Here is a 16,805-nt window from a genome sequence, read left to right on the forward strand (position 1 = left end):
GTGTACCATTGTGGGGGCCACTGACAGTGACTCAAATAAGGGCAGGCATCAGCAAGACAATGCAGCGGTGCTCTGGCAGGTCAGAGGTCACTTTTGATCTGGGGAGGGGCCCCTTCCCGGTTCATCCCATCAGCACAGGCCGACTTCTGGGAAATTGCCTGTGATCCAGAGCTAAAAAAAAACTATGAAAAAGGTGTTCAATAGAGTTCTAAAACACTGTGCAGACAATGGAGGCTGGGGTCATTTCATCATAGTGCAGACTAAAGCTTTGTTGCTGTGGATGCGTGTCTGAAACTCCAAGGATGGCAAAAACGTATTCGAACTGTGTTCATAAGCCAATTCAACCAGGTCAGATTGGTTATTAGCTATGTGGAATGTGCATTATTTCATCTAAAATAAAATCATGCTTTCAAGTTTCAGTTCAGTTGTATTTTTATAGCGCCACTCAACAACATGTCTTTCATAGCACTTCACATAAAAGGTGCCTCCCTTTTATTATCTAATGAAATGGAAAATGTTGAGGACAAGACTGTGAAAAAAGTGTTTGTGTTTGTGCACTGGATAATTACAGAAGTCCAGAGACCTTGTGGGCAAAGTTAATGAACCCCGCTTTGGAATGGGGGTGGGAGGTGGTAGAATGATAACACACTTGATGTTTCAATTTGGCCTATTTGTACCAATTCTCAAGGTATTGTGTGAGTATTTCAGTGTAGTGCAACAGCAGGAAAGCCTGCGTAAGAACGTACTGCAGAATGACCTGAGGTTTGAACTGAACAACAGCAAGGAAGAATGTCTCGGTCTGTAAATGCCTTTCTTTAATGACTTTAACCTTTAGAAGGTCCAATCCCCACTGTGATTACACACTAACTCTCCACAGTTCATCTAAAACAAATGCGTGTATCGTGTTTGTGTCAGCCAGTAACATTAAAAACTACTAATTCTGTTGCAGCAGTCAGTGGTTCGTATTTTGACACCGATAATTCTCAGTAAGTTCTTCTGTTATGTGCTACTATTCATCGTGGCTGCTATCTTAGAAAAAGACACAAATGCAACACAGTAAATTCCAGTTTTATTCAAATTCAAGCACAATATCTTCAAAGCAATCATACAAAGTCGCTATGGCTCATTTTCTTCCTCTTGGTGAAAAGCTAAGCCGAATCTCGTCCCTATTGATTGAATCAATGAGCTACTAATAACACAGTTCCGATAAATCTAATGCACTACAGATGAAATTGGGATGTGAGTCGCCTGTGTTTATAAAGAGGATTTTAGTCGTCCCTTTCTTCCACTAGCCCTCCTACCTTTGGTCCTCCCAGAATGAGGTGAGAGGTCACAGCATGTTCCTGTCCAGCACAGTCCCTTGCTGATCAGGACAGAACCACACGCTGGGCCACGCACTCGTTCAACTCTGAGCCTGTCGCTTCCCATCCATCCCCGTATGCGACGCCCCCTTTGATTATCTGAGCACAGCCTGGCCCTGCTCCACTCCCTCTTGTAACACTGCTGTGTGTGTGTCTGCCTGTCACACCCAGTTAGACTTTCAGTAACTCGGTGAACCCGGAGGTGAAACAAACTGCTGCCGGGGTGACCATTCACGCTTTGCTATTGGTCCGGCTGCTGATACGTAACTGGGTCACAAATGTTCACGTTCGTTTTTATCAGGAGAAAAAAAAAGATCCACCATTTAATGAATTACTAACCATGCTTTTTTAATTACACCTGCTTTTTATTGTCATGCAGATTCAGTTTCCGATGAATCTGATATTCAATATATTAAACCTCATCCAGACACATCAGAATTCTCTCAATTTGGAGCATGCACTTTTCTTACATTTACAAAATCTAACTTCCGATTTCTAATTACCTCTCTGTCTTCGTATTGCAGTGCTCGGCCTCCTGTGGAAGAGGTGTCAAGTCCCGTAAGGTGAGTTGTGTGACCAAGTCGGGTCGTCCCGTCCCAGAAGAAAACTGCCAGCAACTGTCCCCCAGACCTAGCAAGCAGAGGCGCTGCCGAGGTGGACGATGCCCCAAGTGGAAGACTGGAAACTGGGGAGAGGTAGGATTCTCTGACCTTGCCATAAAACACTCCTCAATTTTCTGTTCTCACGCTGCCAGACATGTCGGCTTTTTTTCCTCTCCCTTTGCACTTTAATGCTTACCAGCTTGCTGGCAACTATGTCCATATGTGTGAAACATGTGCAGCTGAATCTGACTGCATTTATGCAGCATGCTAAGCCTCTAACTAAGGCAGGGTGTCTTTACACATCACATGATGGTGTGTCGGGGTGCAGCACAGGCCTGGGGTGGCAGCAAATAGACAGTTTGACGTGGTAAGCTCTGGGGCTGGAACATTATAACGCACTGAGCTAGACAGCAGGCGGGATGTGCACTCTGCTTTTTGATCTGAAGTCCAGCCAGTGCAAATCTCCCCTACTCATCTTCTGTATATTCTCTTCCTCTGGCACTCACCTTCCTCTCCTCTCTGTCCCTTTTATCCTCTCTCACTGTTGCCTTCCCCCAAAGAACACTTTTTCTTCCCAGCTCTCTTTCCCCTTCTTTTATTTTTTCATCACTATCTTCTGCCTCCCCGATGTGAACCACATGTGGGTCTTTCCGTTGAATGCCTTACTAAAGGTATTTCACTCACATCATCCTGCCAGACAAAGTCACTAAGTGCACTTGGGCTGCCGCAAAACTTGCCATGTGCTTGTTCCCATTTTCTTTCCCTCACTTTGTGCTGTACGTTTCTTTTCCCCTCTCTCTCCTCTCCTGTCCTCTTTCTCTGGATTCACCCCACCAGTCCGAGACACATCTGTGCTCCATACGTCAGAGAGGATGTCTGACCTAAACAGCTGTGGAGCAGGATGCATGTCAGGAGAGAACGATACTCCACTCTTAGTAAAGTCCAGCCCAGTGCGTGAGGCTGATTCAGGGTCCAAACGCTTTAGCTTGTGAATGAACATGTAAATACATATGTAGCAGACAATGTGCTTTTATACATTCTTGTCCAAATCTTTAAAACCATGACACAGAAACAGCAGTACATCTTACTCTCTGTCACAGTGTACCTCAAAAATGCTTCCTTTGCTGTTATTACATAGTAAAAATGTCATCCAACAGAATTACATCAACATGAATGCAGTGCAGGTTGTTTAGAAGGAACAGCATCTGTTTGAAAGGAAACAAGTCAGATATTAGTTAGTGTAAAATCACATCAAAAGCCTAAATATGAAGCTGAAAACAATTTAAAAAACGTTGTTGCATGCAGTTGTATCAGCCAAACCCTCTCTTTCTGTTTGTTCTCGGTAGAAATGTGTTTCAAATTACTGCATGCAAATCTGGCTTTGATCTCAAGCATTTTTGTTGTTGATCACACACAGATTGACTAATCAGACCCTTTCAAGATGCAAACTTTAATTTCTTCACATTTCTGCAACACGGATGTCAGTGTCACTCATATCGCTTATACATGAACATGGAGGCTTTATTATCTTAACATCCTCATATGTCAATCAGTATAAACAATATGGTGCAAATATGCATAGTGGATGAATCATCTCCATCATTAAAAAAACTGATGAAAAGCCAGTAGACCCAAGAGGACTCACACTTTGGTAAATGTCAAGGGGGAAAAGTACATCTCTAAGCATCTTATTTAATATTGTTGAGATAAATCTAAGTTTTACCAAGTGCAAAGTAAAAAAAAACAAGCTAATAAAAGTTGAATGGTTCTAAAATGACATCTACACACAACTCAGTACCCAATGATAATTACAATAGAATAAGATATAACATTTATTAGTTTGTCATTCCCTTCAGTAAATGATATATAGCGAATCAGTTCAGACTACCTAATAAAAAATAATTTACCATTAAATCCATGCATGTATGTTGAGGGAATTTAATGGCCATTCATTCCCTTAAATAGATGACATACAGTGATGATCAGTTCAGACGATCTAATGAAGAGTAAAATAGCATTCATGATTACTGTACCAATATTAAGGGAATATAATGTCCACCTGATGCACAACTATAAACTAATAAAGTCAAAAAGTCTGGATTTGCTTTCCTCAAAACTCTTACCCGCTCTGATTTCAGTGTTCAGCATCATGCGGCGACGGCATCCAGCGCCGGGAGGTCCTCTGTCAGCTCGGTGACCGCCGCAGCGCGCTGGAGAGCGGCTGTCCCCAGCGCTCCCGACCGGCGTCCAGCCAGAGCTGCCGGGTGGCCGACTGTCCCTCCCGGTACCGGTGGAGAGAAGGAGACTGGCAGACGGTAAGAATGACGACCACGGTGAGCTGAAACAAGTAGTTTTTAGCTCACTCTGCTTCACCCCGGCAGGATGAAATTTGCTCTGTCATTTGTGGTGAAGCCTGAGTCGTTGCTGCGCTGCTGCCTGTCAGGAGGCCAGAGGGGAGGAGAGGAGGCGAGCTGCTTCATGCCCCTGATGAGAATCACATTTTTTCCCTCCTCTCACCCAACAAAGCCCAAGCCTAGTTCCTGTCATTAACAAATGGTTCCTGTGCTTTTTCAGAGGCAACTGAAGCGTTTAAAAATGCGCTGCCGTGGGTGTCAGATCCTGTTAATTATACAAACATTTATGCAGGTTGCAAAGACCAAGTGAAAGTAGATTAAAGACTATATTTAAAAAAAAGAAACATTTCTCATTCAGTTTTGTGCTGTGAGTGATGTAGTCCTATATGAATTCACATTACTGTCTCTATGTGAACAGTTTTTGTCAATTCTTATGAGATTTGTCATTTTCCATCCAAATCCTTCTCTAGTTAATTCTCTGAAGTAGGCGGGTTTCTTTTAGAAATGGGTGGAGTCACATCCTTTATTCCCTAATTCGTTTTTAAAATCAAATTGTTGAGACTTAATGAGTTCTTTGCGCCTGTTGCCACTCCACTATTTCCACTGCAGTCGTTAGCTGTGTCTCTGTCGTCTGGCTGGAGTGAACAGAGGTGATTAATTCAAAAGTGTATATTATAAAATAATTCAAAAGTGTATATTATAAAAGAACGCAAAAATGAGGAACTATGGGTGAAGGGTGCTACTTAAACAAAACAAATAAATAGAACCCGGCTTCTTCTTGAAAATTGAGTATATCTATACTTCTTAATGAAAATATCCACAAAACCAAAAACCTAACTACACTAACCAGCTGAAATACAGATAAAGTACCACCCCTGTCCATAGGCTAGCATTGATTTACTAACACAAAAGGTTTTCACAGTCACACTGTTGGTAATTAAGCCTTGAACCTCAAATGAAACAGCCAGTGTCTTAAATAGATCCTATACAAAGATAACAAACTGAAGAGACACATGGATGAACTGAATACCAAACACAAAAACTGGCCCAGAATGCTGGGTTGACAGTTCTTTCGAAATCAGATGTGGGGCTTGATTGGAGGTCACAAGTCAGGTCTAGTCGAATCAGCTGATAGCTCTGGAGAGGTAGGCAGGACAAGGGATGCAGTGATTGACAAAGGGGCCAATCAGGGTGCAGGAACTGAAGTACTACACTGCATATAATAGGTCATTACTGCCAGGAAGGAGGAGATGTAGTGCAACAGGCCAGGAGCTAACAGTCCAGATTCAGTGACAGCATCACTTGAAGGATGTGGCCAACAAGGGATGCAAAGGGTTTGAACCGAATGTTTTTAAATGAGACGCTCTGGCCTACGGAGGACTTCCTATTTGCATCACCAGCTGTTCCATGCTAAACAATATGTTTCCTGTCACCTAGCAATATTGACACCTGTTGACATTCTGAACAAAAGCGGTGACTTTAATTGTTTCAACAAGATAAAGCCTGATTTTTTTTCAGGCTAGATTAAAGCAGTCATTCATCTCAGTGAGCAAGTAATTGTAAGCTATTATAATTAGACAATGTTTTCTGAAAGTACACATTTACCTTAGGCCAATTTGTTCTCTTGATTCTAACTAGCACACAGTAATTTTTCCTCAAAGACAATAATTTTAGGTCTGTGATATAATAATTTTTCCATTCTGGCCATCACAGATTGTAAAAAAGTGAAGCCCATGTGGGAAATGCCTTAATATTGCATTCTTTCTAATAACCAGCAGGGGCGACTTATCTGGTTGTAAAATTTCCCAGACTGTACTGAAGCGTATAAGAAAATCACCCTAATTCTCACTTGATTTGTTACCTCAGTAAAAATTTTCCAAATGAGATTATGCACGCAGTCGATAACTTCAAGTCTTCATTGTCAAATCTGTTTTTTAAAAAACAACTCAATTCTAAACTCAAGGCTTTACGACGTCCACATGCACCTCCACAAACAAATGGGTGACGCCCCAGTTCCTACGCCCATCTTTCATATACAGTCTGCGTTGATCACACTGTAGAGTATTATCAATAAAATCTCTTTCTGGTGTGAAAACAAACCTTGAGCATTCCTGATAAAGCAGATGAGTTTTCAAAATGAAACTACAATAAATAATTTTAAACATTTAAATGTTTGCCATTTAGTCAATAATGCTTATTATGTAATGTATTTTTTGTTGATTTGATATATTTTAATCACAGTTGACAATATGTAATATTGAATTTTTTTTAGTTTACAGTTTACATTGGTGATGTTACTATTTGCTCAAAAAGTTTTCCTTAATATGAAGTTGCACTCATACCTATGCTACCTTTAATGGATGCATTCCTGCTGGGGAACAGTCAGCAATTTTCTCATTGCCAGAGGCTCCATATCCTTGTTGCTTAGGCTATTAGAACAGGCATCTGCAGCAGGAGTCTCTTCTTCACTGTGTTCAAGGGATGTTGAATCTGGGTCACTGAGCAGCATGAAATGCCTTTCGGAAAGGAGAGTCTAATTAGTCTAGAGAAGTGTTTGTAGGTCCCTGCTTGGGTGTCCCAATTAACAGCTGGATGTAATTAAAACAGTTCAGATACAATTGGCAACTGGCATGGGTTAACATGCAGATGTATTCCATGCTCTCACACTGACTCTACAAATCAGATACTTACGTCTTACATCAGTGCTATTTCCTTTTACGCATGTATCTTGTCCCTGCAGATCTAAGCTGTGTATTAGAATGAAATATTTACTGTCCTTTTCTACCATCAGTTTTACTTAAACACACTAAAACTTGAGTACCTGTCAGCATAGCACAGCTCAACACAGCAGTTCTTGGTATTTCAGTTGTTTGACAGTGTTCAGCATATTAAGAGTGATGAAGACCAGCTGGACTCTCTGTAGTCGTAATACCACAATGTTCAGCCCTGAGTGTTTCTGACGCAAGTGGAAACTACTCTGAGTCTTTGCTAAGATGTTTAGTGTTGGACTCGTCTATCTGATTGCCGTAATATTTGAGTTACCACATGGACGTAGATGTAATAAAATATTGTTATGGTGATTCTGTGACGTAATACTACTTTCATAGAAACACACGCTGTCTCCCAAGAACGCTGGAATCCCCTATTTTGATTTAGAAAACAACCAGTCAGTAATCTCACAGTGCTACTGTTTGACTTTTTAAGCTTCCAGTGTAGGAGAGTAGGTTTTAGGCTGGTTATCAGTTTTTGAAAATCTGACATAGGTCATTTTTGGTATGAAAGGCTGAACCCACAATTATGCAATTACCATTAGATTATTGTACCATTATCATAGATACTGGTGTTTATTTGCAACTTGCTTATACAGATGTTAGTCTATCGTTCATGTTACCTTTCTGCCAACTGTTTAAAAAGTATACAGTATTTGTATCAGGTATTGTCTAGTAGCTGCTATAGGAGTGACCGGTTCTGTATTAGGTCAAACACAAGTGTACAGCACAAGTTTTATCTATTTAACAATAAGATGATTGGTGTCTGCCAATAAAAAATAGCTAATTGATTCCTTAAAAGCACAGATATTGCAATATCCTTTTAGAATAAGTGTCTGGATATTAAGACTTAAGCAATCACTTGATCACACTGCTCGTCAATTTCACCTCAGACTTTGTATCAGACACATTGTTGGCATGGAGTGTAAACAGTTTCAGGACTTACAAGCTGTGCAATCTCTACTCAGTACTTGACTAGGTCCCGAGCTCAGGTTCTTCCACTCAGAACCACATTGCTGTCTCAGGTCTTATCTACTGTTTAGACATTTTTCATCCACAGTCCAAAATAGTGAAAGTCCTGCTTAACTACTTTTCCTTTTTGTTGCTTTAAAGCATTGATGCCTTTACCTTAATGAGTGATGATGAGCCCCTACTTTGGTTAATCTGAAGACTCCGCCAACAGGAGTGCAATATTACTTACATGACAAATGATTTGAAACTGTATCTGAATATTAGCATTATTTCTAAGTTGGAAAGTACAGTATTTCCTCGTATGCATGAATCAAAATGAATACTTTAGAAGAACTACATTGAAAATACAAATCCCAAAGTAGAAAAGTGCAACAAAACTGCATAGACTGACACATAACTGAAACACAATTGAGTACACCTGTGATTTCCAATCAGTATCAGTCTAGCTATATAAGTATTGTGATAAAATGGCATGTTAGCAACAGAACTTCATCAATTTTGGACCCATGGGTCAACAGTTGCCACAGGAATTGAAAAAATCAGACATTAGATTTTGCAATGATGGACAAAGATACAAGATCAGTGACTAAAAAATTGTTTAAATACAGATGCAGTCTCAATCAGGAGATATAGAGCACGCTATAGTATTTTCCATTTATTTTTCTGATTCTGATATCTGCAAAGCACTACACCTGCTGTTTTTCATAACAGACTCTTCACTACACTTGATAGCTGGAAGGAGGAAGAGAGTACTGAACTGCAAAATATAATGGTTGTGGAACAACAACTGCAGGAAGAAAAAAACCTACCAGAAGACAAAACACTGCAGGTAGATGAAAGAGTGCAGGAAGAAAAAAACCTGCCGGAAGAGGAAAAAGTGCAGGAAGAGGAACTGCAAGAAGACAACAAACTGCAGGAAGAAAAAAGCCTGCCGGAAGAGGAAAAAGTGCAGGAAGAGGAACTGCAAGAAGGCAACAAACTGCAGGAAGAAAAAAGCCTGCCGGAAGAGGAAAAAGTGCAGGAAGAGGAACTGCAAGAAGACAACAAACTGCAGGAAGAAAAAAGCCTGCCGGAAGAGGAAAAAGTGCAGGAAGACCACAAACTGCCAGATGAGGACAAAGATTTACAAGAGGAGATAAAAGAAATTGAGGAGGAACAGGGAACCCCAGAGATGGACAGCCAAGAGCCTGTCAAAAAGAAGAAAAACAAGGGATTCTTTGGTTTCTTCAAAAGACTGTTGACAGGAAAGACAGAGGAAGAGAAAAGGCGCAAAAAAGAAAAACAAGAGAAACATGGCTGCTGGAGTTGGTTGCATTGAAGTGTGACGATGACAGCAAGTCTGAGGAGGCGGTTCTTTCATCATGCTCCCCTCTCCTTCCTCTCCTCACCCTTTCTCTATCCCCCACCTCTCTATCGTTTCCTCATCCTTTCTCTATCCCCCACCTCTCCATCCTCTCCTCCTCTTCCTCATCCCTCTTCTTCTCCAAGATCCCACCACCTACTTTTCTCTCCATTACCCTCCCATCTCTCACTGTCCTTCCACCCTCTTTCTCTCTCTCAAAAACATTAAAAAACAAATAAAAAAAGAAAAAAATAACTAACTGTAGTTGTTTGAAAGTAAGAGCAATATCACTTCAAAAGAAATTATATTTCTGCATGTTTCTGCTTCTCTGAACAAACACAACATACAACTCCATCACATTCTACCTGTTGTTGTTCAAAAGACAATTCACTTCATGCAGTTTGTTGGTTGAACAAAATTTCATTATATTTTAATAACTCAAAAAGGTTGATGCAAACAGGCATGTTATTTTGTTGTTTTTATTTATTTTTCAGACATTCCAAAGATTATTTTCTAGAGTGGATGGTGCTCAGAGTTACAGCCAAATATAGAATTTCATTATTAAAATATTTCATGACTATCCAACTATTACCTGTTTGTGGGTCAGTCGCTGTTATTTAAAACAGTGGTGTCATTGCATCATCTCAGATTTCATTGTTATTTTAGACCCAAAACTGAGTTCTCTAAAATAGTTTTGGATGAATTTGAGAATTGACAAAACTTTCACACCCATGAGACTGAGTGGAGAAATGTATTGTCCTTTTATTAATAGTAACCTTTTCTTTGTCATCTCCTCCTCATAGTAGTTGGAGTTGGGATGGATAACAACTAGTTCCACTACTATACAGAGGAGATGACCACAAAAGTTTATTACAGACAGTAAACAGTGAAAAAGCTTATTATATGTGAAAAGGTTTGGAATCCACAGCTGATTAAAATTTGGAACGCTTACTAAAAGGGCTTTTTAAAATGTCCTTTTATTGCTCAGGACACCCACCTGAAAGTACAATGAAAGTACAGTAACTCCTAAAATACTTTCATGTTTTACAATGGATAAATACATATACAAACACATTGTTAATTATATATAATAACAAATTCATTAGCTCTTTTTGTTGTTTATTTACTTTACATATTATTTACCTTTGACTTAGAGTATATACAAGTTATTCTACCAAACTGAGTCAAATTCAGCGTTGGAATTTGTGTGAAATTTGTGTATTGTTTGGGAAAAACTTTTATCAAATTCACGTTGCACCATATCTAATGGGCACAAACATAGGAAAAGTACAGTCAATATTGAAATTATATTTCCCAATTTTTCCCAAATATCTTTCCTCTCCCAAGAGTTTTCACGACTGAAATTCAGAATTACATTAAAATAAAAAGAATTATATCCACCTATTCATATGTTTTCTCTTCCCCACTCTACAGAGTATTTTTATGAATTAATATACATGCTTTCTGCATCAAAATCAATTTAAATGATTTTTTTACAGAATTTGATATTTATTTGTTCTTAATGTATCACAATTTAAATGCTATCTTTCCTTGTAAAATGTATAAAGTTGAATTAAGAATCTCATTTCTGTAGTTGTGGTTTGAAAAAAGGGTTTAATTTAGCCAGAGGTCCACAAAAAGTATTTGAACTGTTTGTCCAGAGACAAATTCTTGACCATTAAGTTACTCTGCTCAGGTGTGGCTTCAAATGACAGTAACCACACAGCGTAACTGACTCTCTATAATTTATCATATGTTTCTGCAAAGGTGAAATCTCATAGAAAATCAATTGGGTGTCATCATCAAACAGTGCAAAACCTTTCCAATATTTTAATAATTAATGTACGGAACTCGTCAGACTCGTCAGTCTTTTTCTTCTTCATGGTGAAATTCAGGAAATGTCAATGAAATCCTTTGACCCAAAGCTGTATAATAACATGTAGATGGTTTTGTATTACTGACTTACACTGTGAAGCACTGTGCAGGAGCAGATTATTTTTAGGTACCACTGAGAATAGCAGTCAACAACAGTGTTTTGTCTCATTTGGTGGCATCTTTAACAGTTTGAAGTGAGTTCAGGAGAAGGCTGGTTGGTTTCAAAGACAGATGGATGGTTTTAAAAGCAAACAGTTCCGGTCTGCTGCAGATGAAAACCCCGTAATGCCCAAACTGGAGGCTACTTCATGTTGTTTGCCTCAAATAACATGAGTGCATGTCTAATGTGATAAAAACCTTAGTTACCATATACCATTTAGATCTTTAGATTTCCTCAAAATCATTGCTTCTGTTTAGTAACACTTGCAAGTTAATTTGTAGTAAAGAAAATTGTAGTTTTTTTTTCTGCTAAATATACATATTTGCACTGACTTGCACACTTTTATTTTCCCTAATCTTTTTTCAACAAATGTGATTGTTTGGATTTCTGTGTGTAAGCAGACAAAGACAAAGAATAACCTGACCAGGTGCATGAAATATTGCTCTCTCCTGGACTTCTGTTGTCTTTTAGGTGTTCCAACAGGTTATTATACAGAACACAGTCAGAGGTGAGTTCCTCAAGCGTTCACCCATAAAACATAAAATAGCTCAACTTAATATATCAGCAAAATAATTAGAATAAAAATAAAACTAAGTTTTCTTAAAATTAAAAATAAATAAATATGCCTTTCATACTTCAAAAAATAATGTTATGTTTATTATAGAATGATCGAACAGCTATATTTAATCAACAATTTTTTAAAAAGGGCAAATAAGTATCCTATTGTGGCCCTCCAATCTTTGGGAGGTGTAATTGCTCAAAACCCTTTTTCATTTCAAAAAAAGAAAAAACATTATCTCTGCCGGTGCATACCTCCTCTGGTTTTCATACCTTCTCGCAGAATATAATTAGAATTGCCCCCTGGGGATAAAATAAAGTTTTCTGAATAAAGTTTTCTGAATATAAAGGTGAACGAGATAAAGAAATATGCACAGCAGTTAAACATTGTTCCCAGCCGAATCATAGCTTTTGAAGGTTCAAACAGTCCCAGGAAGAGTGGAGCAGAGTTTCTGATTTCAATTCACAGTTGGTGCACATATCTGAGGCCTTAAAATCAGTAATATTGTCTTCATTATAGTAAAATCACTTTGTACAGCATAAGACATAGAGAGAAAGTTTTGAAAAAAACTTCTCCCACAAATGCTTCCTGGTGCAGTTGACTTGTTACCAGTTGTTACAAGCATCAAGACGGTGCAGCTCATGCATTAGAATATATTCATGTTTTAATTCTATTTATCGCTTTGTGTTAATGTTAAAGCAACCATAGTGTTTGAAAACCCTGAGTTTTAACCTGTCTGACTCATTATGACTCTTTTCTGTTGCGTTAATTTTCTAACAACCATGTTTATTTTGATTCCTGAAACAGTTTACAATAGTTTTTTTCATTCAGTAGACAGAATATTTTCTGCCCGTATGGTTAGAGGAGGTTTTGATGATTTAAGAATCACACTCACAACAGCCCTAAGTGATTTTAGAAAATGCTTTGTAGTAGTGCTGACGTGAAAGAAATCCACAAGTAAGGAGTATCATCCTTCCGTATAGATGCAGGAGAACTGGCTTATGCAGTGATCCACTAGGCTAAAGAAATTCTCTTTGTGTAATTCTTGATTAGTGGCCACATCATCTCCTTTGTGAGCTTGTGTGAATTGTAGCCACAGTTTCCTGTTCTTAGCTGACAGGAGTGGCACCTGGTGTGGCTTTCTGCTGCTGTATCTTGTTCAAGGTTCGATGTGTTGTGCATACAGAGATGGTATTCTGCATTCTGTGGTTGTGAGGAGTGGTTATTAGAGTTACTGTTGCTTTTCTGTCTTCTTGAACCAGTCTGCCCATTCTCCTTTGACATCTCACATCAACAAGACATTTTCATCGACACAACTGCAGTTCACTGGATATTTCCTATTTTTCATACCATTCTCTGGAAACCCTAGAGATGGTTGTACGTGAAAATCCCAATAGACCAGCAGTTTCTGAAATACTCAGACCAGTTCATCTGGCACCAACAACCATGCCAAGTTCAAAGTCACTTAAATCCCCTTTCTTCCCCATTCTGATGCTGGGTTTGAACTTCGGCAAGTTGTCTCGACCACGTATACATACCTAAATGCATTGCCTTGCGGCCATTAGCTATTTGTGTTAACAAGCAATTGAACAGGTGTACCTAATAAAGTGGCAAGTGTGTGTGGATGACACCATAGATGCCTGTGGATAAACCAAAATAATGTCAAGATGGCTCCTAGTCTCCAGTAGTTTGACAGAAAAGGAATATTCCAGCATGAAAATGATCCACAACATATTGCCAAAATCACTTAAGAGTTTCTATAAAAGAAAAAATTATGGCCTGGCCAAATTTGTGGCCTCACTTTAATGCATTAGAACACCTTTGGGGTATTTTAAAGAGAAAGATAGAACAACAAACCCTTCAGCTAAGAGCAACTGAATAAAGTAGTCTCTGAAGTATGGCAGAACACTTCTCAAGAAAGTTTGATATCACCCATGCTGAGGAGGATTTAGTTTGTCATCAAAAGTACAGGTGGACATATGAAGTAGCTAAAAAATGAAAGGTTTGAAGCTCAGTAATGAAAGGTGGACTGACTTTTACTGCATTAGGTTCCTCACCATAGTAGTATTGCAGTTATTGGGAGGTGAATGTTGAGTCCTTTGATATTAAAGTGATGTTGCACAGATGTCTACTCACTTTTGTTGTGTACTGTAATTAAATCCACTTTATTCCAAAGAACAACATTTTAAATACCTTTTATTTTGCATCTATAATTTAGGAATGTTGCAGTGTTTCTCATAATACCACTCGTATATAATTTGGCATCTCAGTAAAACACCAGTGTCTGTCTTGTCTCCACTGTAGTGCAGTAAGTCATGCGGATCGGGCCACCGACAACGAGCTCTGCAGTGTATAGACCACAACCAGCAGGAGGTCCATGAGATGTACTGTGTGAACCAGATCAGGCCACCACACTTAGAGAGCTGCAACACTCATGCTTGTGAATTCATCTGGATCACAGGAGAATGGACTGAGGTGAGCGGCAGAAAAAAAGTGTGTAGCATTTAGATGATCAGTGAAAGGTCTGAGATCTTATTTTTTTGGTTTATGCAGAAAGTACTTTACTCTTCATGAGGACCGCTCATGTAAATCACCATCCTTCAATCCGGTGATGTGGGAATGCCAGAAATCACTGTTGTTATTTCATGCCAGTGATTTATTCTCTTCTCCAGTGCTCAGCCAGCTGTGGCCAGGGCTACCGCCAGCGTCTGATCTCCTGCAGTGAGGTGCATGTGGACAATGACAACTATGAGTACGGCCATCAGTCTTTGTCCAACTGCCCTGGGACCCCCCCTGAGAGCTACATGCCTTGTAATCTGGACCCGTGCCCATCGCCACAGGAGTGGAGGGCTGGAATCTGGGGACCGGTGAGCGAGTCCATGCTCCTCAATGCTGTCTCGTCATTTTTCAGTATTTCAGCAACAAGAGACATACATGGTTGTTGTGTTAGTTTGAAAAGTATAATCAAAGGCTTTGTGCTTTACGAGAGACTGACTAATGTATAAATACAAGTTAAAGTATTTTCCCCCAGTTTTGCAGCTGATTAAAAGATTTTCTATCATTATCCAGGCATCCATTCGCAAACTACGCTACATTTGTCAACATTAACTGACGTTACTTAGCTGTCTTTAATCTCAAGAGGCACAAATATGAATTTTAATTAGCTATTTGTATATGTTTTAGGATTTTCTTTTGCATAAATAAGACTACATTTTGCGGATTATGTTAAAACAATAAAAGTTTTGACCTTTGTCGAACCCAAATGATAAATTCTAGTCATGAATCTTGATCTTTTTCAAACTGTCACTGTGAAGATCAAAATTTTGGACATACCGTCATCCACATGTTTGACTTTCACGCCGTTTTGCTTCTTCTGCTTCCCTTCAGTGTTCAGTCAGCTGTGGGGATGGAGTGACGGAGCGGACGGTGCAGTGTGTTTTAGCAGATGGTCAACAAAGCAATAGGTGCTCTCAAGATGCAAGGCCAGAAGCCAGGAAAGTCTGCAGGAATCCAAGCTGTGAGTGTTGCAAGAAAACTGCTCTTTTTAACCAAAGTCAAGGCTACCAGGATTAGATACAAGCCAAATGAAAGCATCTCAGTTTCCAGTATTAGGTATGGCTCAACACGACTCGGTCATCTCAGAAATTTGGCCTTTAGTGAAATATTTATGAAGCGAGGCAAGCATCAAAGATTTACTGTTCAGTGTATTTATTTCCCTTATGGTACCAAGGGACATCAAAGAGTGGGTAGCTTTTGGTTTTCTTTGATTCGATGAAGTGATTTGCCACACTTGACTTAACTGCTGAAATTTGTGAAAGATGCGTGCACATCTGTGTATACAGCCCGAGTGCCTGTCCTGTGTGAAATCTTTGAATACAACACTCCTGAATGCTTACTTATTTCTACTTCTTTTTGTGTCTCAAGGCCATTTGCCTATGAGCTGTCAAGACATCCTGAGCATTAATGGTCCCATCCCAGACAGCGAACACTTTCTCAGCATTCAAGGAAAAGCACTCAAGGTAAGATAATATCATCCTATTACCTCATCAGTACACAAAGCGCAGCTTGTGAAGCCATAACAGGTTTTATTTATGACGAGTACCAGACACTTGTTAAGGCTTCTCTCTTTTCTCTCTTGACATTTCAAATGACTTAAACACTAACATAATGTTTCGCTGCACTGCTTACATGTGTCTCTGTGCTTAAAATTAATCTCTGCCTGCATGTGTTTAGGCATACTTCTGGCACTGTGGCTTCGTGTAAAAGGTTGCAAATAGATGCAGCACATTTCACAACACAGTGCCAGAGGAAATTCTTTCTCTGCTTTCAGAATGACTTTGCACAATAGGGCAGCTCAGGTCATTTTTCGTGATTGAGTGCATTGTGTTTTTCCAATATACACACAATCTTATGTCTTGTCTGTAGCCTTGACACTGTCATTGTAACATCCTGTGTTGTTGTTGTTTTTCACCACTTCCAAATCTGCACCTTTTCTGTAATTTGCTGTTTTTCTCTACCATCCTATCACCTCCATGCCTTTCTTTTACCCTTACTTCCCCACTACTCCACCTCCATCTGGTCTCCCACCTCTACTTCCCCTTTTACTCCTCCTTTGCCCTTTTTTCCCTCAGGTCTACTGTGCAGGAATGCAGACAGAAACTCCACAGGAGTACATCACCTTGACAACCGGTGAAGGGGAGAATTTTTCTGAGATCTTTGGCTTCAGGTAAACAGCTAACAGGATAACAATGAGCACAGCCTGTTTCATTACAAAATCCAGCTGACTCCTGGCTGTAACTTCCACAGAAGTGT

The 16,805-nt window shown here is 39.4% G+C and overlaps 1 protein-coding gene and 1 long non-coding RNA gene across 3 annotated transcripts in view; one reads left to right on the forward strand and one right to left on the reverse strand.

Moving 5' to 3' along the window:
• Nucleotides 1-16,805, forward strand: part of LOC111586039 (A disintegrin and metalloproteinase with thrombospondin motifs 9) — a 54,050-nt gene that overhangs the window by 32,261 nt on the left and 4,984 nt on the right. For both annotated transcript variants that reach the window (XM_023295717.3, XM_035941846.2), the window contains exons 29-35: nucleotides 1,886-2,056; nucleotides 4,102-4,278; nucleotides 14,298-14,468; nucleotides 14,666-14,860; nucleotides 15,381-15,510; nucleotides 15,918-16,012; nucleotides 16,625-16,719. In XM_023295717.3, coding sequence (XP_023151485.1) covers nucleotides 1,886-2,056; nucleotides 4,102-4,278; nucleotides 14,298-14,468; nucleotides 14,666-14,860; nucleotides 15,381-15,510; nucleotides 15,918-16,012; nucleotides 16,625-16,719 — 1,034 coding nt within the window. The remainder of the gene's footprint in view (nucleotides 1-1,885; nucleotides 2,057-4,101; nucleotides 4,279-14,297; nucleotides 14,469-14,665; nucleotides 14,861-15,380; nucleotides 15,511-15,917; nucleotides 16,013-16,624; nucleotides 16,720-16,805) is intronic.
• On the reverse strand, nucleotides 1,053-4,227 carry LOC129348982 (uncharacterized). The gene is made up of 2 exons (XR_008601757.1): nucleotides 4,087-4,227; nucleotides 1,053-3,959 (listed from the first exon to the last, which is right to left on the reverse strand). It is a non-coding gene; the product is annotated as an uncharacterized LOC129348982 (long non-coding RNA).

This window comes from Amphiprion ocellaris, chromosome 5 (genome assembly GCF_022539595.1).
Source record: "Amphiprion ocellaris isolate individual 3 ecotype Okinawa chromosome 5, ASM2253959v1, whole genome shotgun sequence".
Taxonomy (NCBI): Eukaryota; Metazoa; Chordata; class Actinopteri; family Pomacentridae; genus Amphiprion; species Amphiprion ocellaris.